General features: G+C 47.2%; 8 protein-coding genes across 8 annotated transcripts; 2 read left to right on the forward strand and 6 right to left on the reverse strand.

The window, feature by feature from the left end:
* Positions 1-1546: 1546 nt before the first annotated feature.
* Positions 1547-2862, forward strand: EV420DRAFT_1273142 (Cupredoxin; the record flags this gene model as incomplete). The annotated part of the gene is made up of 9 exons (XM_060467741.1): positions 1547-1617; positions 1676-1757; positions 1886-1916; positions 1971-2116; positions 2175-2195; positions 2248-2306; positions 2363-2540; positions 2599-2619; positions 2674-2862. Coding segments are annotated over 9 exons (798 nt in total), but the record flags the coding sequence as incomplete, so codon positions are not given.
* Positions 2863-3789: 927 nt separating this feature from the next.
* Positions 3790-4895, reverse strand: EV420DRAFT_1273145 (Intradiol ring-cleavage dioxygenase; the record flags this gene model as incomplete). The annotated part of the gene is made up of 5 exons (XM_060467742.1): positions 3790-4048; positions 4103-4298; positions 4340-4441; positions 4492-4564; positions 4620-4895. Coding segments are annotated over 5 exons (906 nt in total), but the record flags the coding sequence as incomplete, so codon positions are not given.
* Positions 4896-11021: 6126 nt separating this feature from the next.
* Positions 11022-13663, forward strand: EV420DRAFT_1273136 (laccase lcc5; the record flags this gene model as incomplete). The annotated part of the gene is made up of 21 exons (XM_060467740.1): positions 11022-11213; positions 11266-11334; positions 11385-11447; positions 11498-11582; positions 11640-11726; positions 11777-11840; positions 11898-11933; positions 11987-12043; positions 12097-12165; positions 12222-12289; positions 12352-12371; positions 12425-12455; positions 12510-12655; positions 12714-12734; positions 12788-12844; positions 12898-13107; positions 13138-13158; positions 13216-13364; positions 13417-13440; positions 13495-13556; positions 13608-13663. The coding sequence occupies 21 exons, from the start codon at positions 11022-11024 to the stop codon at positions 13661-13663; spliced, it is 1587 nt and encodes a 528-aa protein (XP_060328635.1).
* A 491-nt stretch (positions 13664-14154) lies between these two features.
* Positions 14155-15273, reverse strand: EV420DRAFT_1645150 (uncharacterized protein; the record flags this gene model as incomplete). The annotated part of the gene is made up of 3 exons (XM_060477743.1): positions 14155-14255; positions 14320-14721; positions 14775-15273. 3 exons carry the CDS (start codon positions 15271-15273, stop codon positions 14155-14157), a joined length of 1002 nt encoding a protein of 333 aa, XP_060328636.1.
* A 3278-nt stretch (positions 15274-18551) lies between these two features.
* Positions 18552-20506, reverse strand: EV420DRAFT_606661 (uncharacterized protein). The gene is made up of 3 exons (XM_060482781.1): positions 20273-20506; positions 20180-20210; positions 18552-20125 (listed from the first exon to the last, which is right to left on the reverse strand). The coding sequence occupies exons 2-3, from the start codon at positions 20208-20210 to the stop codon at positions 18576-18578; spliced, it is 1581 nt and encodes a 526-aa protein (XP_060328637.1). The 5' UTR covers positions 20273-20506; the 3' UTR covers positions 18552-18575.
* An 82-nt stretch (positions 20507-20588) lies between these two features.
* Positions 20589-21268, reverse strand: EV420DRAFT_1645152 (uncharacterized protein; the record flags this gene model as incomplete). Its single annotated transcript, XM_060477744.1, has 2 exons — positions 20589-20934; positions 20985-21268. The coding sequence occupies 2 exons, from the start codon at positions 21266-21268 to the stop codon at positions 20589-20591; spliced, it is 630 nt and encodes a 209-aa protein (XP_060328638.1).
* A 153-nt stretch (positions 21269-21421) lies between these two features.
* EV420DRAFT_606670 (superoxide dismutase) lies at positions 21422-22466 on the reverse strand. Its single transcript, XM_060482782.1, has 5 exons — positions 22246-22466; positions 22055-22191; positions 21804-22007; positions 21643-21749; positions 21422-21586 (listed from the first exon to the last, which is right to left on the reverse strand). The coding sequence occupies exons 1-5, from the start codon at positions 22318-22320 to the stop codon at positions 21576-21578; spliced, it is 534 nt and encodes a 177-aa protein (XP_060328639.1). The 5' UTR covers positions 22321-22466; the 3' UTR covers positions 21422-21575.
* Positions 22464-23652, reverse strand: EV420DRAFT_606727 (uncharacterized protein). Its single transcript, XM_060482783.1, has 7 exons — positions 23589-23652; positions 23284-23523; positions 23090-23228; positions 22932-22955; positions 22809-22872; positions 22694-22755; positions 22464-22576 (listed from the first exon to the last, which is right to left on the reverse strand). Exons 2-6 carry the CDS (start codon positions 23487-23489, stop codon positions 22724-22726), a joined length of 465 nt encoding a protein of 154 aa, XP_060328640.1. The 5' UTR covers positions 23490-23523; positions 23589-23652; the 3' UTR covers positions 22464-22576; positions 22694-22723.
* Between the last annotated feature and the right edge of the window lie 526 nt (positions 23653-24178).

A 24178-nucleotide genomic window follows, 5' to 3' on the forward strand; every position in this document is an offset into this window, starting at 1 on the left:
TGCGAAGCCGCGGGGATATCTATCACCTGCGGGGGGTATGCGGGTGCGCTGGGCACGTAATGGAAGGGAAGCTGAGGTCGAACCCTTCTCTGTTGTCGGCAACAGCGGAGTGTGTAGTATAAAGAAATGGACAAGAAAAAGGCGATAAAAGTTACGAAGATTGCAGGAATGGCGTCGGACCAGGGCATCCGTATAGAGATCTATCCGTGGCGTAGGTCGACGATTGACCATGCAAGCTGGTATACCGCAAGAATGGTGAGAACGATCAGGAGCGCGATAATCAAGCTAAGGTCGGTCTCGTAGTTGGATCCGTTCATTAACTGGATTTCGCAGGTTTCGTCGGGAGGAGTGCTCGTTACTATTAACAGCAAAACTGTTAAAATAGAGGCGAGCTGAAGAGCGAGAATGAAGGGTCTCGTGTTGGGATACGTGGTTCCTAAACGAGGCGGGGATATAGCGAGTACAGGGCGGCTAGCAAGCTTGCTAGTAGCACTGCCGGGATTCCGAGCGCGATTAGGAGGAAGGTTAAGTATACAGTCAGAAAGACTGCGAGGAGTAGGTCGTCGTAGAGGATTGATTCAACAATCAACCGGGTTACTAACAACAGAAGGAGTAGCCGAGGGGGTATTAGCCACAAGGCTAGTGCAACGAGGTAGTGTATTGGATGAATGATGACGGTGAGTGCTTTTCCGTTGGTCCACTCGCTGTACGTTGACAAGCACCGGGTTGTCCACACGAACGTAGGCGATGACCTCTCTGGTCAAGCGGGGGTTGTTCGATCTGTAAGGTAGATGACACTGACGAATCGTCAAAGTGCTGCTAGCAACCGCGAGGGTTTAACTAGCGGATGTAATGATGTAAAGTCGTCGGGCAGCGTTCGTTCTCTGACGTGGCGTTGAGCGGCGATGTCGAGCTTCGGCTAAATGTTAGCCACTAACTCAAATCGACTTAGATCGTACTAAGGTCGCTACTCGCACTTCGGTAGACGACGCTTTAGCAAGTCAAAGGCGATGCAAGTCGATGGGACAGATAGTCACGAAGAACGGAGTTCGATATTAGGTAGATTAAACCTTAGCCGAAGCTGGGGTTTAGACCAGCTGAGGCTCTACTTAAATACACGTTGCGTAGGCTAAAAATAGTGCCGCAGCAACGTCCGATCGAAATCGCAGCATAGAGTAAGCGTGAATACGTAAGAAAAGAAAAAGAAAAGGAAAAAGAAAAGAATAACCGTAACACATTTTGACGTTGTCGGACTGGTACCATACACCTGCAAAACAATTGGGTTTCCTGTAATCTTATTTCTCGTTTGTATTATGTGGACATGGCGGCGGCTAATCATCGACACATAGTACTCCGGATGCTATACTTTTCAATGACTTGGGAAGGTATGCTAGTCTCGTGTTCGGAATGTCGTGGATTCAATTAATTCAGGCCTTAGATGGGATGAAAACCCTACAAGTGATTTAGCTGTTGTGAATGTCACGCAGGGAACACGGTACATGTGTTCTGTGTGCATCTTTCAATGTCTGTCTAATGTGTATAATGTAGGTATCGTATCCGGATGATCAACGTCAGGTGCGATGCCGTGCTCACCGTCTCTATTGATAACCACATGATGTGATTGCCCGTCCTTTTTATTCTTTTGACGATTATTTTATTCACCGGTGATGGGTAGGACAATTATCGAAGTCGATGGTGTAAACCATGTTCCATACACAGTAGATGAAATCCAGATCTTTGCTGGTATGATCTTCAGTGTCATCTTCTGGAGATGATGGCGAGCTAACGTCTTCCCTCCCTCTTCATTTTTAGCTCAACGATACTCATTTGTCATTCGTCTCTGCATTTTTTGTGAGAATACATGGGTTACTGATATATATTCCAGTTGAACACGGACCAAGAAATTGGTAATTACTGTACATCTATCCTTTTTTTTATGACGAACAATTCCTTGACACCGACCTCTTAAGGGATCCATGCCAACCCCAGTGTTGGTATGCAGGGCTTTGATGGGGGTATTAACTCTGCCATCCTCCGATACAACGGTGCCGCTGATGTAGAGCCCGATACTGTGGCTTCCACAAGTGTATTGAAAATGAATGAGACCCAGCTGGTGGTATGTCCTTTAATTCTGCAAAACATTCCCACCAAAATTGACGAGGATCTTCGGTTAGCCCCTTGAGAATCCAGGAGCTGTACATTCGATATAACTTCACTGACACTTGTGCATGATTTGACCTTCAAAAGCCCGGGACCTCTGAAATTGGAGGCGTCGATGTCGCGATGAACCTTGCTCTCGCTTTTGTGTGTTTTCTCCCCTCTTCATCTTGACACTATTACTGATTCTGGCCATACAGACAAGTTCCAGAACGTTCACAATCAATGGTGCCTCGTTTGTTCCCCCGACAACTCCAGTTCTTTTGCAGATTTTGAGTGGTGCACAGAGCGCTAGCGATCTACTTCCCACGGGATCTGTTGTTTCTCTTCCGGTGAATTCTACAATCGAAATTTCTCTGCCGGGCGGTGTTGTTGGCGGAGGGGTGAGTTTTTTCATACTTGCAACTTATGGACTATGTTATCTTATCTCATTATCACTAGCATCCGTTCCATTTGCACGGCGTACATTCTCATTCAAATATTGTTTGTTCATTTTCAAGAATCTACTGTTACTAGCACACCTTCGATGTTGTGCGAAGCATGGGTAGTGACGTGTACAACTACGAGAATCCTGTTAGACGAGATGTTGTCAACATCAGTACAACCGGTGACAATGTTACGATACGGTTCACCACCGATAATCCTGGACCATGGTTCCTTCACTGGTCGGTTGTCTTCCATGACTGTAGATTGAAAATGACCTAATGTTTCTCTGTAGCCATATTGATTGGCACTTGGAGGTGTACGTCTTCTGACTCTACAGTTGGATTTCTAATAACTTTTCTGATAATGGATTTGCAATTGTTTTTTCCGAAGCTGTGGAAAGCTGGAACTCTACCATTGACCCTACTGGCATGTCTTCTTCCTCACGAATGGGTATTATCTGACTTACCAAACTCAAAGATCAATGGGATCAACTTTGTCCCATCTACAACACCACACCCGATGAAGACCTTTAGGGTTCCTTCTGTAGCCAGCGTCAAGTGTGGTCTTTGAATTATTAATTTCTTGGACTTTTTTTCATAGCTCCGATCTTTAACCATTATCCTTATCTGTCCTGAAATGATTATATATACCTTATTTATTCGTGGAAACACCTATCTCTCTCACACTTTGTCATAAAGTATTTAACATGTCGTCCGTCCGAGATAAACCACCGGCCTTCCTGCCGCCTCTAAGACATATGGACTGGCTCCTAGCCTTCGAGCCCAAAGAACATAACTCGTTCTCTGCTAGTACAATTGCATTCAGAAATTGTCGAGTAACCCACTGGATGGCCTGCGACGGGTTTTATCCCGTGAATGTCTGCGACACAAGAAACACCGACAGAGTCCCTTGTATTTCTCTTTCCAAACAGTTTTAGATACCATGCATTGACGTTACGATCAGATAACATGCTTTTCTAGTAGACTGTTGTCTGAGCATAGTTCAACCCATACTGATCCTTTCCTTGACATATTTCTCCGTCAGAGGTACATTGTCCATCGCAGCAACTGTGCGTCCCTTTGCGTATGTTCACACTTTTTCCAGACATTTTTCTTGTGGAACTCCTGTCGGATAATCTCAATGTGGCGGGAAGATTCAGCAATCAATCACATTGCCTATCATGTATCTACTACAGAGCAAACGTAATTAAGCTGAGGAACAAGTACAAAGCAATTGGATCATCGAGTTACTATCAGTGTCTGTGCTACTCCCACCGTCGGTCACGGTGATGATACTGTTTCCTCCTCCACCAAGGCCAGTATCAGTATCATTGCTAATAGGCGGTGCTCCATTGAAAACAACAGCGGCATTCTGGTTAGTGTTTTTGATAACTCCCATCTCAGTGAGATAACTGCCAGGTGAAGACTCGTAGCCAGCCGAAAGATCTACACCAACCGTGCCCCAGCTTCACCGCAAGATTCAGGAACATCGAAGAGAGACAATTATAGAAAATACTCACAGAAGGAGACCACCTGAAAGGTCGTCACCGAGATAGACGTACTCCAAGATAGGGTCGACACCAGTTCCACTATTGGGCACAACACCCGCCACGAATAAACAGTCATCTTCATAATTTGTAATGGCAATAGCGTTCATGCTATAAGGGGAGGTGGCCTCGACGGCATTGATAAGGTCTTGGTCGAAGAACACTTGGCCTGTAGTGGCTTTAAACAAGTGGCGATATAGCGATGCTTACCGACGTGTTGCTGGCCATCAGATTTAAAGGTACCATTGCCATAGACCATTCCATCAGCATGTACTATCATATGAAAGTGTGTAGTTCGTGCAGCATAGTGTCCTTGGAAGACCATCAGTCAGCAAAAGAGAGGGGATAGAGAATAGGCATACCTGGGAAGATAGTCTCAAACTGAGCATATCCTTCATCATTTATTTGCTGAATACCACATAGGAAAGTTGTGTTCTAAGGAGTAAATATCAGGGGAGAGAAGGAATCTAACCAACATCGATGGACTGACCAGGTTACTCGCATCAGTGGCATCACCATTGCCTTCCGCCACGATTCCGGCATAGACACCAGTCAATGGCTCACAAGTGGAGACATCAATTAACTCGATATCGACATACGTGGGCACTCCGGGTTGGTCTTCGCTCATGTCTGAGCGGATGTATTCACCCTGAACATAGTACGGGCCCTGCTCGATCTCGGGGGTGAGCGCACAAGATGTGTTTGACGTGAAGGGGTCAAGGCTTGTTGTATTCGATAGGTGGCTGGTGCTCACTACCTCATCCACGGAAAGAGTGTTAATGATCCAAGGATGACATGCAGGAGAAATTCAAGGAAACGGGCTTACAAGGATGGAATCGTATCGTCATCATTTTCACTTCATGTCGGGAAAAGCCTCTGCCTTGAATGATGCCCCAATGCTGACAAAAGCTTTGCGCTTTTACGGGATGGGAAGGAGAGTAGTTGACCGCAGATCTACGAAGAATTGTTGAAGGACGTTTCAACACCGACTCCGTAACAGGCTTACAAACGCAGCACAATAGGATGATATCTGCATAAGATATTGTTAGAGTCAAACGAGCGAAGGGTACAGATAGTACGCACGACGCTAGGGTCGATGATTTCTGACGTCTATATTTGACGTCTATATCACTCTATAAAAGCAAGAATATCAAGGGAGTCATTATGTCATTTAAATGGAAGGAGACACAGGAAAACCTTGAATTCATTCTCCTTTTTTTTTTTTTTGGCTTGGCATCGCATTCGGTCGACAGATAACAAGCTTCCTCTGGTACGTATACCTTCGAGGTCAATGGATCAACTCCCGCAGCAGCATCCCCAGTGTGTTTCAAGTTTCTAAGGTCTTCGAAACGTTTGGTCCATTAATTCCCTGACAGCGCCAAGCTTTCCGAGTAAGGATGCCAAAACACGAGCACAATTGATCTGGGAAATGTCGCCGTCTCATTGGAAACATTCTGACGCAGATCAACCAATTGGGGTGAAATAATGCGAGGACGACTAGCCGAAGGCGTGGTTAATGGACGGTCATTTCGGACCTGCTGGCTGCAATAGACTATAAAAGCGGATACCGACCCAGAGAGAGATCTTGGTAATTCAGGAGAAGATGTAGAGGCAGCGACGTTGCCAGTTATGAAAATGGATTCAAATGACTGTCGTCTGGAGACGCATGAGCTACTAACGATGACAAAGGGTGTAGGGCATGCCTTTCATCACTGATACCGTGAGCCCAGCATCTATCGCTACATTACCTCAGTAAACGGCATTCAATCAAGTGGCCACTAGGGAAAATGGGCATATATGTGCGCCAAAACATGGCATATGTTGGAGTATGCTGTTCAGCTCAGATAAGTGGGACTCCGGGATTAGCAGGGAACCCTCACAAACGCGCAAGGGGCTCGATTACAAGGTATCCTACTTTATATACTAATGCTAAATTTAGAAAATATACTACGGAAAGGAGGGGTGGCCGTCGGAAGCGCAGCGCATTTGGTATTTCAACACACCCCTGCAAATCGGCGTGCAACAGTGGAAAGAACGGCACCCCCGTAAGCTAAGCAGTCTAAAAGGGATATAAGGGAAGCACAGAAAACTCAGGTGATATCAAAATAAATCAAAAAAGGGCGCACGAAAAATCAGTCTTCTTCAAGCAGCAAACTTTCTTCATCTGAATCAGTGCCTTCAACCATTCCGGCAACCTCCTGCTTGTGGGATTCCCACAGCTTCTTCTCAGGACAAGCATCCTTGTAATGACCCTTCTTGTCACAGAAAAAGCAAATGATCTCAGATGCATCAGGGCGGGAACAACGTTGAGTAACAGAAAGGGCCTCATCAGTGGCTGTGGCATTCTGGGTGGAACGGTGGCGGTTCATAGACTGGCAAGTCTCATCATTCAGCAGTCGGGTGATAACGTGGTCGATAGTGAGCTGGTCGGGGGGAGTGGCATCGAAATGAATGATGACGGTGTCATAAGAGGAAGGAAGGCCCAGAGTAAGTGCCAAGATCACGTCCTGATCACTCACTTCAATCCCCGACATCTGCATGGCGAATGCCTGCCCATGAATCTCTCCAACCCAAGACTGAATCGACTGATTGCTTCGTTTCTTCATCGTCAAGAACTTCCTGCGTAATGCCAGCGAAGTCACAAATCCTCTGGCTCGGTGGACACTCCTCAGCGTCTCCCAAACCTCCATCGGGTCTCTCGCAATCATGTGTGGCAGCTGACCACTGTCAACTCGCAAAATCATCTCTGCATGAGCTTCAGCCATCTTCGAGGCTGCCCGCTTGGTCTTCTTCATCAGGTACTCTTTCTCAACCTCATCAGCAGTCTTCCCATCTCCATCAACTAGGATCTCGATAATGCCAGTCCACAAGCCCTTCCGAATGAGCTCAGCTTCCATCATGATGCTCCAGGTCGCATAGTTTGAGTCATTGAGCTTAGGAAAGCGAATGGAAGAGTTGTCAGAAGACATGGTGAAGGGGGATGGATGGAATGAGTCTCGTGAAATGAGGGGGGTCAACGGTAAGCCTTAGCGTTCTCGTAGCTAGGCTGATGGTCTCGTAGGTCTCAGGGGCCGCAACGGTCTCGACATTGGGCTATCAGTAAAGCAGCAGGTGGCAGCAGCGAGCGAGTAGAGCAAGAACTCGAAGGGTTATGCTGCGCGTTTGTGTTGGAGTACGCTGTTCAGCTCAGATAAGCGGGACTCCGGGATTAGCAGGGAACCCTCGCAAACGCGCGAGGGGCTCGATTACAAGGTATCCTACTTTATATACTAATGCTAAATTTAGAAAATATACTACGGAAAGGAGGGGTGGCCGTCGGAAGCGCGGCGCATTTGGTATTTCAACAGCATACGCGGGGGTACCTGCAGCGGACTGAACATGTCGATAACAAAGATCATAGATTGGATGGCATAATGCCTGCAATAGGAGATAGAGATGGCATCATCATCCAGGAGAATGAATCGACTGTATAGATACATGAGCTGCCACAGAGGATCATGGGAAGAGACGTAGCATGTACTGTCCATCACCTAGACAGCAAAGCGCAACCTCTTTAGATTTATTATCATGTAAAAAAACTTATTCAAGCCAGCTGTACCCTATAAGGCAGGGATTTGAGCGAATATAGCGGGAATAGTTACCAGTGGTAATACTGGCGGAGCGTAGCTCACAGGATCGAAAAATTGAAAGAAACTCGTCCTGGTCGTCGCCGATGTCCTTGAACAGCGAGTTTGACAATTGCAACACTGATTTTCCATCACGCGTTGGGATGGCAGTGAATGGAAAGAGACCTCGAACCGGACCGGTGGGCCGGACACCGGCATTGATAGTCGCAACGTGCGAGGAATAACATAGTGCAAAGAATTCTTTGCGCTAATGATTCGAGCTGATTGCAATACCTCGTAAGAGACGCTGTCTATTTGTGGGAATGATGAGTTTACAGGCGGTGAGACTGCATGACTTGAGAATGCTTTGTAAGTTGTGGATGGCCTACCCCGATGACCAACCGATGACTGGTCATTATGGGGCTCATTGATAACGGCAGTGGTTAATTCATGAGCATAATAGATACTTACTGTGATGGTGGTGGGAAGGAAATCCCAATCTCGGCTATCCGGGCCACCGTCAACCTTCCAAGGCACTTGTTTCATTTTTTCCCGATAAGCAGTCTCTGTTCATTGCCTGCCCGCCGATCGGGACAGGGTCCACCTGTAGAGCGTAGTTAGGATATACGATGAAAATACCATAAATGACCTTACGTTTGCGTGTAAAGGCAAGGAATGCGAGGGGGTGAAACTACTAGAGATCCAGGTAAAGGCTCAGAGCAGACCGTTGCCTTGCGTATGATCTGCTCATGGTATGAGAATCTTGTATCAGATAGCTATATAGACTCACCAGCACGTACACAAGCATTCTACACATTCGGGGTCGAAGAACGTAGTCAAGCCAAGCCCTTGATATCTGAAGCCTTGACTTTGTACATTTGAATGTCATTTAATGGTCGACCGCAGGCAAGGCTAGTATGCCCTAGGACTATCGTTACACCCGTTCGTTGCTGCATGAAATATAGCCGGTGGAGGCTTGCCTTAACATAAGGGAGCGTATTTTCTCGTCTGTTGGCACAAAAATACATCAACATTGATCAGCGCCTACACCTTTTTTTACAACAAACGTCGAGAGAGGCCTACCTTCGCGGCCTGCCTCCTTCCAACTGCAATGCTCCCTGGTTCATGGTGAACTTTGCTTGCGACAGAAACATAAGGAAGTTACAACCATGAATAGTGCGCATACAGTATAGGCATCAGAAAGAGTCACAAAGAAGATCCTCAAGCGCTTACAGTTCGCATATGGAAGTATCATTGTGACAAGGGTATTACCAATAATAGATGTGAGAGCGTCGTGGGACCTCAATGAACTGCCGTATGTCGTCAGCCAAAGAGAAAAGATCCGTGGATGAAAGGACCACCTTACCTGTAGTCTTCTAGATCATCAGACCTGTGGAATGAATATCCATCTGATGGACGTGCCTCTGTGGATCCCCGAAGTACCTTGGACATGCTAGGTTCTTACAGAAAACAGGCACTCACTTCTCAGACGCTTAATAAGAAGCCTCGGTGTATTTTACTCATCCCGCTTCAATAGAGATACAAGGCTCCATTATTCTACTAAATCTCGTTCTGTCAGCGGAGAATATTCGCCGTCTTGGATAAAAAAACCCTACCTCATCTTTCCAACTGATGCAATTCCACATAAATTCCCATCGTTTGTTGGCGGTTCTTAGGCATTCATGAAGATGCAGACACTTGTAGTACTTCCATTAGCACACAGGCCAATGCTTTGGTGTTGGTGTTGGTGGACAAATGCGTGAGATTACATCAGCGACGCGTCTAAATGATCATGAAACAGGAACAAACAACGCCGCCTTTCTGTCTCCATACGCGACGGCAGCGACACGCGTCTTCCCCCTCAGCCCATATACAAGTTACCGCCTATTATATCTCACCACGAGATTCGTATCACTTCTTTTCTAAAGGGGGGATATCTTTCCCGCAGCTGCATGTTTGCTCCGCCAGAATGCAAACATCAGTGATGGCCATTCGCGGCTGGCCAGACACTACCATGCAGGATTGCACCAATGTTCCTCATTTCAAGTCCGACTATTACTCACGTAGTACGCCTAATGGATGCGCATGCTCCTATTCTAGATCTCAGCCCTTCTGTTCGAGAGCTTCGATGCTGAACTGCCAGGGATGCTAAATACTCAGGAGGCTCGAATTTACTTGAAGTGTAATTATTTCTCTCTGAAGGGATGTTGTCTCTTTATAATAAGCTCATGTACGCTCATTGTAGGGATGCTTCTACTGGCCTGCTAAAGGGTGAAGTGCACGATGTAGACCAACTCCGAGAGAGTTTTCCAGCTTGCCGTCGAGAACGATGTCATCAGAATATCCTCTGAACAGCTGGGCAATACTCCTTCTGATTGGGGCATTTAATGTACCCCAAAGTTAACGTTTCAGATTTAATTATGGGGATACCTAAATAGTTTCCCGTGATTCTTTTCGCCGAGTTATCTAGAGTACTCCCTTTACATCTAGAACAACCGTGTACGCGCTCATCCAGGTACGTGTCTCTCGATTCGTTCTGCATAATCTGATAATTTAGCCGTCGAAGCGATAAACGCGTGTTCCTAGCGTTCCCGCCGGTGACCACAAGCCCTCCTGGGAAACAGCGCTTTAATGACTCATTTTATCTCAGCGCAAGGGCGCGAAGACCGGCAGTTAGCGTGTATGTTCGTGGATCATTCTGTTTCCAATGATTCATTTACGGTTTTCAGACGAAGGCTCAGGCCGAAATCGGCTCGACTGGCATCAACACTCATGATATGTGTTTGCCTCTGTCGTTGTTATTGAGTTTCCTCCCTGGTCATCAATAAACTTGTCTCGTGCTTATTCTCATTCTTAGCGGAAAATAAGCAACTTGAGGGTGCAAGTGCGCAATCTTGGTCTCCGGGGAATGGAAAGTACAGGTGCGGAGCTCATCTCCCAGCACTGTACCTTTTACATGACTCAATGACAATGTCTCTGGCACGAACAGCGCCTAATTAATCCATGTGCGGTACCATTGCTCCGGATCGCCGTGTCTCGTTGTGATTCCGTTGAGGCATTTTTACGTGGACCGTATCACCTACAAGGTCCAGAGAGGTACGGCGGCATTGTTTTTCTCATGTTTACTAACGGATCTCTAAACCTAGCTCGTGCTAGCGTCATGAGCCTCACGTCCTAGCATGTTCAATATATTGTGTGTGAAGCTCTCATCCGAGTCTCGGCACTCGTATACATCTTAACGCAGATATAAAGCGGGACCAAGGGGCTGACTTCCTCTCCAAGTTGACATGGCTTCTTCTCTTCTTTCTCTGCTAGCTCTTACTCTGCTTCTCCATAGCTCTCGTGCTCAACGACAGGGAACTATCGGCCCTGTGGGTGACCTCGTCGTCTCCAACGGGAACGTCAACCCCGATGGATTTGAACGCCTCGCTGCATTGGCCAACTCCCAGATAGACGGCGCCCTCATTAAAGGAAACAAGGTTAACCTCCCACACACCCGTCTATGGTGTCCTTTACGAATGTTCTGTATAGGGAGACGTATTCCAGATCAATGTTGTCAACCAGCTCGACAACAATACCATTCTACAGAGCACGTCTATCGTATGTTCGATCTCTGCTACCCAATCTCCGCGCCTCACACCCTCGCACAGCACTGGCACGGACTCTTCCAGAAGGGAACTGGCTGGGCTGACGGGCCCGCTTTTGTGAACCAGGTGATCTCGAATCAACCCTACTACCCGCCGCTTATACTGATCAAAACCAGTGCCCTATCACGAAAGGCGACTCGTTTCTTTATACATTTGATTCCGCCGACCAAGCTGGAACGTTCTGGTACCACTCTCATCTGGGTACGAATTCTCATTCTTTATTAGACCTACTTGGAAAGATGATCACAATCACTCCAGCGACTCAATACTGTGACGGGCTTCGTGGGCCTTTCATCATTTACGACCCTAACGATCCACATGCCGACCTGTATGACGTCGATGATGGTACGTTGACGCGTCTTCCTGGCTTGTCTAATAGCATAACTGTGTCACAGACACTACCAGCATATTGACGTTGTCGGACTGGTACCATACACCTGCGAAACAATTAGGTTTCCCGTAAGCTTATTTCTCGCTTGTATCATGCGGACATGGCGGCTAATTATGGACACATAGTACTCCGGATGCTATACTTTTCAATGGCTTGGGAAGGTAACCAAATCTCATGTTCTGAATCTTGCAGAGTGCATTAATTGGTGCCTTAGATGGAGCGGAAACCCTACAAGTGATTTAGCCGTCGTGAATGTCACAAAGGGAACAAGGTACATGTGTTCTGTGTGCGTCTTTCAATGTCTCTCTCATGCGTCTAATGTAGGTATCGTATCCGGATGATCAACGTCGGGTGCGACGCGGCGCTCACCGTCTCTATCGATAACCACACGATGTGATTTGCCGTCTTTTTTCCTTTTGACGATTATTTTATTCATCGCTGACGGGCAGGACAATTATCGAAGTCGATGGTATAAACCACGTCCCGTACACAGTAGACGAAATTCAGATTTTTGCTGGTATGTTCTTTCTTCGTTCTGTTCTAAAACTGAGGATCAGGCCTACAATTCTCCCTCTTTAGCACAACGATACTCATTTGTCGTCCGTTTCAGTTTCATTTGGAACATTTTTAGTGTTACTTATGCATGCCACAGCTGAACGCGGACCAGGACATTGGTAACTACTGTACGTCTACCATTTTCGCCATCACAAAGCATTCTTTGACAATGATATCTCAAGGGATTCATGCCACTCCTAGTGTTGGTACGCAGGGTTTCGACGGGGGTATCAACTCTGCGATCCTCCGATACAACGGCGCCGATAACGTGGAGCCCAACACTGTGGCTTTCACCAGTGTACTGAAAATGAATGAGACCCAGCTGGTAGTAAGTCCTTAAACATTATGTCAGATTCCCACCGAAACTGACAAACGATTTCTCAAAGCCCCTCGAGAATCCAGGAGCCGTACGTTTCGTATTCTATTGGTGATACTCACCCGTGGTCTGAATCTTCCGTAGCCCGGATCCCCCGAAAGTGGAGGTGTCGACGTTGCGCTTAACCTAGCCCTCGCTTTTGTACGCCTTATCTTCTCTTCATCTCTTCATTTTTGCTGACTGTAGTCATACAGACAAGCGCCGGAACGTTCACGATCGATGGCGTCTCATTTGTTCCCCCGACAACTCCAGTTCTTTTGCAGATTTTGAGTGGTGCACAGAACGCCAATGACCTCCTCCCTGCGGGCTCCGTTTTCACTCTTCCGTTGAATGCTACAATCGAAATTTCTATGCCAGGCGGTGTCGTTGGTGGAGGGGCGAGTCTTTTCAACTTCATGCGTTGCGTTATCTAATGCTTATCTCATTAATGCCAGCATCCGTTCCATTTGCACGGCGTATGTTCTCTCGTAAATCGTGTTAGCTGTTCGTTCTCACGAATTTACTATGACTAGCACGCTTTCGATGTTGTCCGAAGTGCTGGTAGTACTGTGTACAACTACGCGAACCCTGTACGCCGGGACGTTGTCAACATCGGTACCACGGGCGACAACGTTACGATCCGGTTCACCACCGACAACCCTGGACCATGGTTCCTTCACTGGTCAGTTGTCTTTTACAACTGTAGATTGAAAATAACTTAACTGTCTCTGTAGTCACATTGACTGGCACTTGGAGGCGTGCGTCCCATTATTCTTTCCGGTCTTCTGACTTAATAATGACTTCTCTGATAGTGGATTCGCAATTGTTTTTGCTGAGGCTGCTGGAAACTGGAACTCCACCATTAACCCTCCCGGTATGTCTTCTCCTTGCGGGAGGGGTATTATCTGACTTCCGAACCCCGAAGATCAATGGGATCAACTCTGTCCCATATACAACGCCACACCTCAGGAAGATCTTTAACATGCTTCCTGCGGCCAATGGAATGCCATGCTTGAATTTATTGATTTTTTGGACTTTCTTTTTGCTCTGATCTTTAACCGCCGCTGTTTCCTCTCTTGATATAATTAGATATTCTTTATTTATTCTTGGAAATGTTATTGCTCCCCACTTTGTTATGAAGCGCGAATGAAGTTGTGAAATGGAAGCTTCGAGTATCAGAACGCGCTTATGTTAATGCAGCATAGAACTCGAGGCGGCAGCCGCTTCGCGTGTGAGTGACGTTATCTTGCATTGAATGGCCGGAGAGTAAACAAAAAATCAACTTCTCTTGCGGCCATTTTGCCATCCCGATGGGTCAGTGACAAGACGCAGAAGCTTGATAGGCTGATGTTCTGACTGGTCTGACTGGTTCATCCTCTGCTGACAGATGATTTCAAAGACATCAATCCGCGAAATGGTCAGCAGAGACCGAGGGACAAAGTCAAAATGGACGAAGAAAACTGAGATTGGCATTACAAGAAAGCGAGACGCAAAAATATCCGTATGAATGTATAATTTGCGTTGCTCAAGACGTAGTTCCATCTGTCCTTAGTTAACCAAATGATTTTGGCCTCTGTTATCTACGAAAGGCAGGAGAAGTTAGTTGACTAAACTCAAGTAAAAAATAGCTCACATACCATCGTACATGTCGATTTGAACGCGAGCGACTTTGCGACCCATCAAGACCGGAAGATCTCGTTCGATAGCGAGTTGAACTGAAACCTTGTTCGAAGGCTCGTCAATGCCCGATGCCTGGCTAATGACAACGTCAACCACGAGTGAGCGGACGCAAGTACGCGACAAAGCGATATCAAGCTCCTTCCAAGCACTGTAGTCCGCCTCCGCATGCGCGTTGTATGTGGACACGTGGATGAGGAAGTGCACGCTAGAGCATTGCATTGCAGGGTAGCTCTCGAAATGTCCGATCCACCATTCGAAGATGCTTAGGTCAGTCGATAAAATCATGCGGCCAAGGTGATAATCCATGATCTCGATAGTGATATCTTTCAGGTGTTGAATGGGGAAATACTCGGACCGGTCTGCAGCATATCGTCAGCGGATGATCATCCAGGGAAAAGCGAGAACGTAATACCTGCTGGGGGCTTTTCAAATTGTGAGACGTGAAGAACTTCGAGGGATTGCATGGTCAAGTCGATGAAGCGCCGTGCCAGATCAAAGTGGTCTTCCTCTAGCAACACGCCGAGAATGTGTAACCTGTCCAGATACAACGGTGATAGAGTGGGAGATAAAACAATCTCTGGTATCTGTCTCATTTTTCGGAGAGATAGCTCGGTGATGTGTGGGCGACGAGAAGTATCAAAATTAGCGCTGAACAGAAGTTGGTCGTTGCTATCGATGGTCGTCATGAAGCAGGAGATCTGACGAAGGCCGGGCGAGTGAGATAGGAAGGAGTAGAATGCGTTGGAATCAGTGAAGTGTGTATGCATCAGGACGATGGATCGGAAGGAATGGGACGCTATAGAATCGACGAATCTCTGAGATAACGATTTCCAATCCATTCCAGACAGCTTGATTTCGTTTAGATTAGGCAGGATGCGAAGTAACGCAGGAAAATCGGTCCTGGTAGACATCGTATGCGCCAGATGGTGGTTAACAGTCCAGATAATGGTGAGAGTTGTCGGAGACGACGAAACGTGCCGGGAGAAACGACAGAGCGCAAGAAATTCTTTGCACTGGCGATTTGAGCTAATTGTAATATCTCGCAGAAGATGCTGTCCAGTTCTGGGAATGAAAGTTTGAAGGCGAGACTGCAGGACTTGAGAATGCTTCGTGAGTGGCCTACCCCGCCCGACTGATCATTATGGAGCTCGTCGATGATAACATCGATTAATTCTTGGGGTAGAGAATATATTGGGGACGGCATCTATTAGAATGAGTATAAGGTGGTCTGGCATTGCGTGAGCGTAGTAAATGCTTACCTTGATGGTGGTGGAAAGGAGAACCCAATCTCGGCTATCCGGACCGCCGATGCTCTTCCTTGAGTACGGGTACTCCCGACGGGGTCCATCAGAAATACGGCCAGACAAGATGCGATCAAGGGTAATCGACGCACTTAGCAAGTCTTTGAGTACGTCGACGCGGAGGCCTCTGAAACGTCGACGCAACAGTCCGTTTACGATGAGGGCTGCTCAGATTTCGAATGACAGAACAAAATGGTTGCGGCTATGCGCGTGCTCACGACTGGACCGGGTCCTGAGCTTTATCGTGTCAGTGGGTACCAATTCGTTTCTTCGTCTACTTACTGATCTGGAATCAGGGTATTAATTGTCTGGGGAAATAGCTAATGAGCGATGAGAATATGATATAAGATCGGATTTCTCTGGAAGCGAAGTAATTGAATGATATAAGGTATTAGAGATGTGCACGATGGTCGACTTCTCACTCACGGTAGGATAATTTTGTGTAATATGGCCGTTCCGATCCGCATTCTATACATTCAGGTTCGGGCGGTGTGGCCACCCCAAACCCCTGGTACGGAAGGCTTGACTGGTCGTTTTCAATGTCATTTTTTCAAGGACCGCAGACGAATCCAGTACATCGTTCTGGGGTACGTATATCAATATTATATACAGTATGAAATGCAGTCGACGGTTGCTTACCATGGCATATGGACAATACTTCTTTCTTACCGATCGGCAACTACGCGTGCTTTATACGGATAACTAAGGATGCTGAGAGACGCTTACCTTCAGTACCTCCTCCTTCCACCGTAACATTCTCCACTAGACTGTGGAAGAAAAAAAGGTGGACATCACAGGGTTACTGCGCACGCAGTATTCTTGGCGGTGGAACTATCAGAAAGAGACTCTAAGAAGAAATGTTTAGAGTTTAGAGATCGAGATCGAAAAGGCACCATTGCCGATAAGGTTATCATCATTAATGACTCGATGGACGCGTGAACTTCACTTTTCCCAAGTGCCTGCGCAGTCGTTGTGAGAAAATCTTATATCATAGTTATTCGGCATTAGCTAAAGAAACAAGGCTCATGAATAAAAACGGCCCTTACCGGTGAGTTTCCAGATCAGCAGGGCTGGCATAGCTTAAAGTTCGAAAGAGGGTGCCTTTAATATTTATACGACCTCGGAGTACTACATCAGTTGACGAGTGTTACGTCACATAAGTGAATGAGAAATTGATATCGCCTTTGTGTTACTTTTAGAAAATAGACACGGCCTTCTCAGATGAACACTGGTATAGAAATAAACCGTTACTCACCCCGCTTTTATTTGTTGCCCAATCAAATCAACTCTTTCCGTCAGCAGAGGAAGAAAATTTACTGTCTCTTAGAATTCTCTCCCGCATCTTCGTGAGTGATGTCAGTGACGTATCGTTTCCCCGTCGGCTGGCAGCGGTTCGTCGACACTCAGGCAGAAACAGACTCTGAAGGGACTTCATTAGTTGGCGGATCAGGGAAAAGGGTGTATGATTACATCAGTGACGTTCTAGAGCGATACAGAAATAACAAATAACGCCCACGATCGTGCCACGCGACTTGGTGGCGACGCGTTCTCCCGTCGCCCCTTAAAATTTACAAGAGCTCGGTATCATCTGCTTGAAATTGGAAATGGTTTTCCCACTGCTGTCCTGCACTCCATACAATGGTGTCCGAGCATTACTGAGCTGTGACGGTTTAACGGCCGCTTCTCGGACTCAGGTCTAGATTTCGGTACTTTTTCTTGAACCAATACCTAGGCACTGGATTCAATGGAGCTGACTTTTCTTCTGGGAGGGCTATCTATAGTGCTACTATCCTTCAGTCATATTTGGAATAACCGTATAAGCCCTTATTCAGGCCCATTTTTCTCGATTCATTTGGTGTAACCTTATACTTCGGTTGTCGGAGTGTCGAAGCGATGCGCGCGCGTTCCTAGCATTTTAGTCGGTGATTAGAAGCCAACATGTGAACTGATGATAGACTTGGTCTTTAAATGAGAGGGCGAAGACCGCGGAGGTGCTCGTGTGCAATTTATTTCTCTGGAAGAAAGCGGTTCAACTAATACACCAATATAGTCATAATCTTGACTCGCGTCTCCTAATGTTGATGAGCTCTCTTTCTCACCAACCAAGAACTTGTCCCGTGATAATTTCCACTGGTATCAAGCAGACACCTTGATCTGACAATAAGCACAGTCTAGGTCTCAGGGAAATAGTGAACCAAACGTGCGGGCATCATCTTTCAGACTCGGATGACTCAATGTCACAAATTAATTCCAGCGCGAATAGCTCCCATGTACAATATAGCCTGGATCACCGTATCCCCCCGTGACCTAGTACTGTACGCGAATCATATTGTCTACCAAGATAGAATTCTAGAGAGACTACTGCATTGACTTTCCTAGCGTTTACTAATAGATCTCTAAATTTGCCTCAAGCTATCGTCATATACATCACGTTCTACCAACGAATCCGATAGATCGTGTGTGAAACTCTAATCCGACTCTCGGCATTCATACATATTTTGACAAACATGAAGTCAGTTCGAATGAATGTGTTCTCCTCAAGTCAACATGCCTTTTCTCATCTTTTCTCTGCTCACTCTCACTCTCCGTTTCTCTATTTCTCATGGCCTACGAAAGAGAAATGCTGGCTCTCTCGGGCACCTCATCGTCTCGAATGGAAACGTCAATCCGACGGCTTTGAAGCTGCGTCGGCGAACTCGAAGATAGACGGCACGCTCATCAGAGGAAGGAGGCGAGCCTCAAGCACACGTTCATCCATTGAGAGGGGTAGGAAGCCTCCAATGGTACAGGCAGGAGGATCGCTTAGGCGAATTTCGGCCAAAAACCTCACACTAAAGTGGAGCGTAGGTAGGAAATGTGGCTAAACAGATAATGTACACAAGGACTGAGGAAGAACGCAATTGGTTCATCTTTTAACAAGTATATATGATCCTCACTCTTTGACGAAGGTCGTCCAGGCGATATCTGTTTTGCGGAATAAGCACCACCTCAGACAGATCTATCTCCTCCAGGAAGACTGGTCGGGGCCGGCTAGCATCCTGGTCCTCTTCACTACCTGCCCCATGTTCGCCGCCGGCGAAATCCTTTCGACATCGTGACTCAAGAAAGTCAAGGACAACTAGATCAGGGAAGGGTTGACGATCCCTTTGGAGTTGGAGAATGCGGAGGTTGGGTAAAATGGTGTCCTTCCCCGACCGAATGGTGAGACCTCGAAAGAATGTCCGATTACGTCGCCCATTAATTACCAACTTCTCTACATGTGGCACGGTGTTAAGAAACCGGAGAACTCGTTCAGTGTCGGCGGGGCTCTCCATAGCATCCCGAATTATGAGGGTTGTAAGAGAGTCCATGAACTGATGGGTGAAAGGAAAAGAGGGATGCTCGTAGGGCCAAAAACGAATCTCCAAAGTGGACAATGACGGCAGGACAAGGATGTTACTCTGGATGAGCTTGGAAATCATTCCGGCGTCTGAACCGCCTTGTTGCTCAGAAATGCGCAAGGATTTAACGGTAGGAAGAGTGATTTGAGGGAGTGCCGACGGATCAAAGGTGGTCTGGGATTGGTTCATGATCTCCAATGATTTCAGAGCTACGAGCTTCTTGAGGCAGTCCCAACGACATCTACGAAAGGAATCGCAGAGATAGTCCTCAATACTGGACCAAGGAAGAGGGAAAGAGTCGCAAGTTTCATTCCCCGTAATGCTAACACACCGAAGAGAACGTGTTTTCTGGAACGTGTTGACCGGCATGACAACAGCATCCTGGTTTGTAGAAGGCGTTATGGCTGACAATCCTTGTAGGCGGCTGAAAGAAGTGCCGGACAGTGCTCGCAAGCAAGGTCGCCGGATATAAACGGCGAGCTCTTTCCACCGCGGTGCACTAAGATCTAGCAAAGCAAATGCGGGATGTTCAGACAAAGAGGTGTCTGGCGACAATAGCGTTACAAACAGATCCATGCTCTTGGATCTTTCCAGCAAAAGGGCAACCTTTGTCATGAGAGCCCTCATGCGGAGCGCTCGATACTTTCTGAAGTCAAGTTTAATACATGTCCACAAGTGTGGAGTTGAAAGGGAGACATCTCTCCATGTCCTGGAGACGTGAGATATTGTCCACGGCGCCAAGCGAGGATCAAGGGAATCGTAGCCTTCGTCAGACCTGAAGGTTATTTCTTCCCAGTCAGGTGCACAATGGCTGAAGATTTCCCTCAGAACGTCTTGGGGCATTGAACGCATGGGATGAAGAAGCGTTTCAGCATCGTCAAAGTCGCATTCGGCGAATTGTCGTTTCTGAATAAGGGAGTCTAGCGTCTGGCGCGCTTCAATAATCTGTTGGTCCAGATTGGCCAGAGTAAAGGGTGCTCCATCTACCAATGAGCGTAAAGCTATTTTTTCGGCTTCGAGAAGCGGATCGTTGCAACCTAAGAGATCTTTAATTCGGGTGTGAGAGAGCGGCGCCGGAGAGGCTTTATGGGGAATGAAATCAACATCGGATAAGATTAAGATATTATTACACGTACGAGAATGAGTAGATTCCGAGTGGAGTGGCATCTACACAGCAGAAAGAAAGTCAGAAAGGTTGTAGGCACTGTTTTACAACCGACTGGACGAACCTTGTTTGGATTTGAGAATGAAATACCGCTTTCCCCACTAGTTAAACTTGAACATCGACTGTCGGCGCAGTGACGCTGAACAGGTGAAAATACCTGAACGGAAGAAATTGGCTTAATGGAAGACTCAGGGGGAGAAAGGAGGAGAAAGGGCGGCGAAACGGACAAATAACGTCACGTGCCATTATTTTGTTGACGCGTCTGAGACGCATCACGCGTTTGTTTCAGCTGTTTGTGGTCAGTGGCTCAGTTCTGCTTGGGCTCTCTGCGTGTTCTAAATCATAACTCCATATTCTGATACACATGCTGCATTTCGATATTAAGACTGCGTCTTCGCTCTCGCCTCTATCTCCCACACATCGACCAAAGATCTCAAAATAGCGTCTTCTATTCCCAAGCAAGAATCGCGATGGTCCACCCAAGTAGCCGAATCATATTCCCAGCCACATCCCGCACAGATCTGATTATCGTCGCGGTTCTCAACCCAAGGTCCTGGGTCACCCGAGTCTTCGTGCGAAAAAGCGAACGTCTTGATAATAGCAAACGTTGGGTCCTTGTTTGTGCGCGAAGGCGTCATGAAGAACGTCTCTTTCTGCGAGGCCGTGAGGGATTTCGGATTAGGTTCCGAGAGCGAAGGGGTGGGTGGCCCAAGGACACCGTTGATCCTTGAAAAACTGTAATCATACGTCGCGAATTGAAGACAGGTATAACTTACAGAGACCGTCCGAAAGCTTCTTTGAACGGAAGAATCTCGTGGATAGCGATAATCATATGGAATGGGTAGAAGAAATGCCACTTGCATCCTCCGGGACCGTACATTCCGCAGAGACAAGGACGCGACGTGTGTCTGGTCACTGGATTTTTGCCCGAGTTTTGCGGTGATTCCTCGTATGGTATCGGTTGCGTCGAGGTCAGAGGCGGAATGGGTGCTGGAATCTCCTTGATAGGAGTCCGAGTCTTGACTCTCGGGCTCTTTTTGTGATTCTTCAGTACGGCCATGGGAGAGTGCTAGGGAGTGGAGTGATGGAAATAGAGAGTAAAGAAAGAAGCGTCTGCGATAAACAGGAAATCCTGCGGACTATCAAATCGCGACCTTGAATTACAAACATTATTGTTTAGTGATGACAATCCGAACAAAGAAAACCGATTTTGTTGTTGTTGTTTGTAATTAGGGAAAGAACGAGCGATGTCCGTACAATGATATCATTCATGCATAGTTGGGATATATTATACTGTTGGCAGATATAAGGAAACAGTATGATATCAATACAGCAAAAAAATCCATTTCGAAGCTTGAAAGTTGAAACTACGACAATCCTAGAAATTCGCTCTGTATAAGGAACGCATCTCGAAAACGTGACAAAATCACGTACCAATGACTCCACAAGCAGCTCTTTCTCCAGAATTACCAGTCGTAGACGACAGATTCGTACCGCCCCTTCCTAGGTCGTCTGTTCCGGTATGAACGACTATGGAACGTCTGCATAGTTAAATCAGCATTCTTCCAGTGGCGACGGCTCGTAAAAAAACGTACCCGACAATGCTCAGTGGTCCATTGAGCGAGATAATCTCATCGGTAATATCCAAAATCGCAACACCGCTCGCGTCAGATTGGATATTTCCGAGATCGCCTACGTGCCTCGCGTTAATGGGATCGGTGGGGGCACCGTGTGTGGTGTTCAAAGGGTTGAAGTGGGCTCCTGCAGACGTGCAGCCGTTTGTGAGGTTGCCGGAAGTGCTAGAGATCGATTAGAAAGAAAAGGGGAAAGAAGATGCTAGGCGTACTGGACATGGAAGCCTCGTAGTGCAGAGGGATCAAGGCCTTGAATGCGCCCCGTTACATGAACGGGTCCATCAGAGCTAGATTGCTGAAATATGACGGTCCCGTTTACTGTGCTTGGTCCGCTCAGAACGACTACTGCCTGCATATATTTGTGGTTAGCATCGCTGAAGGGAGAGTTGATCATATTGTGTACCTCTGTGACAAGCACGTCCCAAGACCAGACGGGAAGAGCCACTGCAAGTGCGAGGAATAGTGCCTTGAACATCATGGCAGGAGGAGAGAGTGCGGGGTATGTTATTCGGAAGCTTCCTGTTGGGAATCTGTTCTTATATGCCTCATGCGTGAGAATTGCGGTTATGACATATGCGTGAGTTGTGATCGAGATCGCCAGCGTATCAGGGTGTTTCGACGATGTACAGCCATCCTACTTGCACAGGATGCGGGGTACGCGCGCCCGGCTTCGTCGGGGAGGCGCATGCTGAGGTGCCACTGCTTTGCAGACGACGTGGATATTTGTCGTAACTCTGGGAGAGAGGGGAACCTTGGTTAGATATTATGAAACTGCTGATATATTTATAGGCTAATACGTATTCAAACATCCCGTGGACGGCAAAAACATTGAGCTTGAGGGCGCCACTTACATCAGTCGAATTCGTCTTGGGCTTCTCGTTTCAGGAATGAAGTCTTGGTATTCGCTTGGAATCTAAGCTGGCGGGTCTGGTGAGAGAGATTCTGGACATGCGGACCGAGACGTACGAAAAGATGTACTCCCGCCTATTCCATGTACGATCTGAGCCATTTTTGCTCGTCGGAGAAGGATCTGCTTCGAAATGATATGAATCACTGCGTGCTGATAGATAGATGGCGATCTAATGGCACCAAATTGGTCGCTAGTCGTATCGTCTAAAACGTTAACAAATATCAAATCGACTACCTTCTTACTAGCAGTATTCGATGCAAACGTCAGGGCTCCACCACTGCATTGCCCGAGAAATCCGATACTGTGACTGAGGGCGGTAGACGGGAACGTGACGCACAGCTAGATTTACTCGCTCATCGCATCTTAAATCGAAAGCGATCGAATCAAACACTAAATTTGCTTTAGGTTTGACGCTAGAATTGCCGCTACCCACAACGAGAAGTAGACTGCCAGATATGTGTCGTTGTTTCCGTCCACTAGAAGATGGAAGGAGTTAAATCTACAAGTGCCGTTCAGAGCGAGGGAAGATACAGCTGAAATTGCGCTATCTGAAAGAAAGGCTGCAGGTACGAGACGGTGACCGAATAGGGGGCGGCACCACCACAGATAAGACGTGAGGATCTTGTACCAGGTAGCCCTCGTGGATCAAAGTAAAACACTGGATCCATACGGAAAGCAGAGAGATACGGGGTAGGGGCATCCGAGAATGAAGAAAAGAGGCAGAGTAAACGTTGCATTGCGTTGCAACTAGTTGAAACGACTCATGAAACGCTGCATAGCCAAGGGTTAGAGAAACCGAGAGAAATAACAAATACTAGCTATAATATGTTACGAGCCATTTGGAAGGAGAATTATAGTCCAGTAAACCAGGTGCGAAGACATTCAGCGAGGGAAGATGGGTGCGGAGTTGGAGAGTCGGTCCTCGGAGCAAGATCGGAATTTGTCGGACCGTCGGAAAAAGCAAGGCTGTTGCCAAACAAATAAACGAAAATTTGGTTCCGCGTCCTTTTCCCCTCTTTGTTCTTACCCACCATCTTCCTGGCACAATGACAGGGACTTGGTCTTCTCCTATGTGCCGAGGTTTGCTATCTTCGCTCCCGTCGCGCTCATCGTCCTCGAAGATGTTGGCTGAAGGGCTGTCGACGGAGAGGACGGCGCGTCGTGAAGATAGGCCTTGGAGGTGCGGTCCTAGTCCCTGCCTTATGCTCCTTTGAAGCTTCGTAGTCTATCGCCGCCGCGTATCTTCTCAATAGAGGTGCAGATACAGACTCTAATAGAGTGCAGGGTACTGCGCCAAGAGTGTGTGTCGTTCCCTTACAGGAACGACCCCAGCACCACTTGCTTCGTCCGTCCCCGACACGAGATATGGACACGAGTCTGCTGCCGCTGGTCAACAGCCTCGGCCGCAGTTCTCAAAAATGTGACC

The sequence above is a fragment of the Desarmillaria tabescens genome, assembly GCF_030435595.1.
Source record: "Desarmillaria tabescens strain CCBAS 213 chromosome Unknown EV420scaffold_27, whole genome shotgun sequence".
NCBI lineage: Eukaryota > Fungi > Basidiomycota > Agaricomycetes > Agaricales > Physalacriaceae > Desarmillaria > Desarmillaria tabescens.

Bases quoted from the DNA above. Each gene is read 5' to 3' on its own strand.
- EV420DRAFT_606727 (XM_060482783.1), bottom strand. From the start codon at position 23,489: ATGCAACGTTTACTCTGCCTCTTTTCTTCATTCTCGGATGCCCCTACC. The intron at 22,956-23,089 runs GTGCGTCACGTT...TTAACGTTTTAG, and splicing joins ATGAGCGAGTAAATCTAGCT to ACGATACGACTAGCGACCAA. The intron at 22,756-22,808 runs GTACGTCTCGGT...CCGCCAGCTTAG, and splicing joins AGGCGGGAGTACATCTTTTC to ATTCCAAGCGAATACCAAGA.
- EV420DRAFT_606661 (XM_060482781.1), bottom strand. From the start codon at position 20,210: ATGCCACTCCACTCGGAATCTACTCATTCTC. The intron at 20,126-20,179 runs GTACGTGTAATA...TTCCCCATAAAG, and splicing joins CTCGGAATCTACTCATTCTC to CCTCTCCGGCGCCGCTCTCT.
- EV420DRAFT_606670 (XM_060482782.1), bottom strand. From the start codon at position 22,320: ATGATGTTCAAGGCACTATTCCTCGCACTTGCAGTGGCTCTTCCCGTC. The intron at 22,192-22,245 runs GTACACAATATG...AAATATATGCAG, and splicing joins GGGACGTGCTTGTCACAGAG to GCAGTAGTCGTTCTGAGCGG. The intron at 22,008-22,054 runs GTACGCCTAGCA...ATCGATCTCTAG, and splicing joins CTACGAGGCTTCCATGTCCA to CACTTCCGGCAACCTCACAA.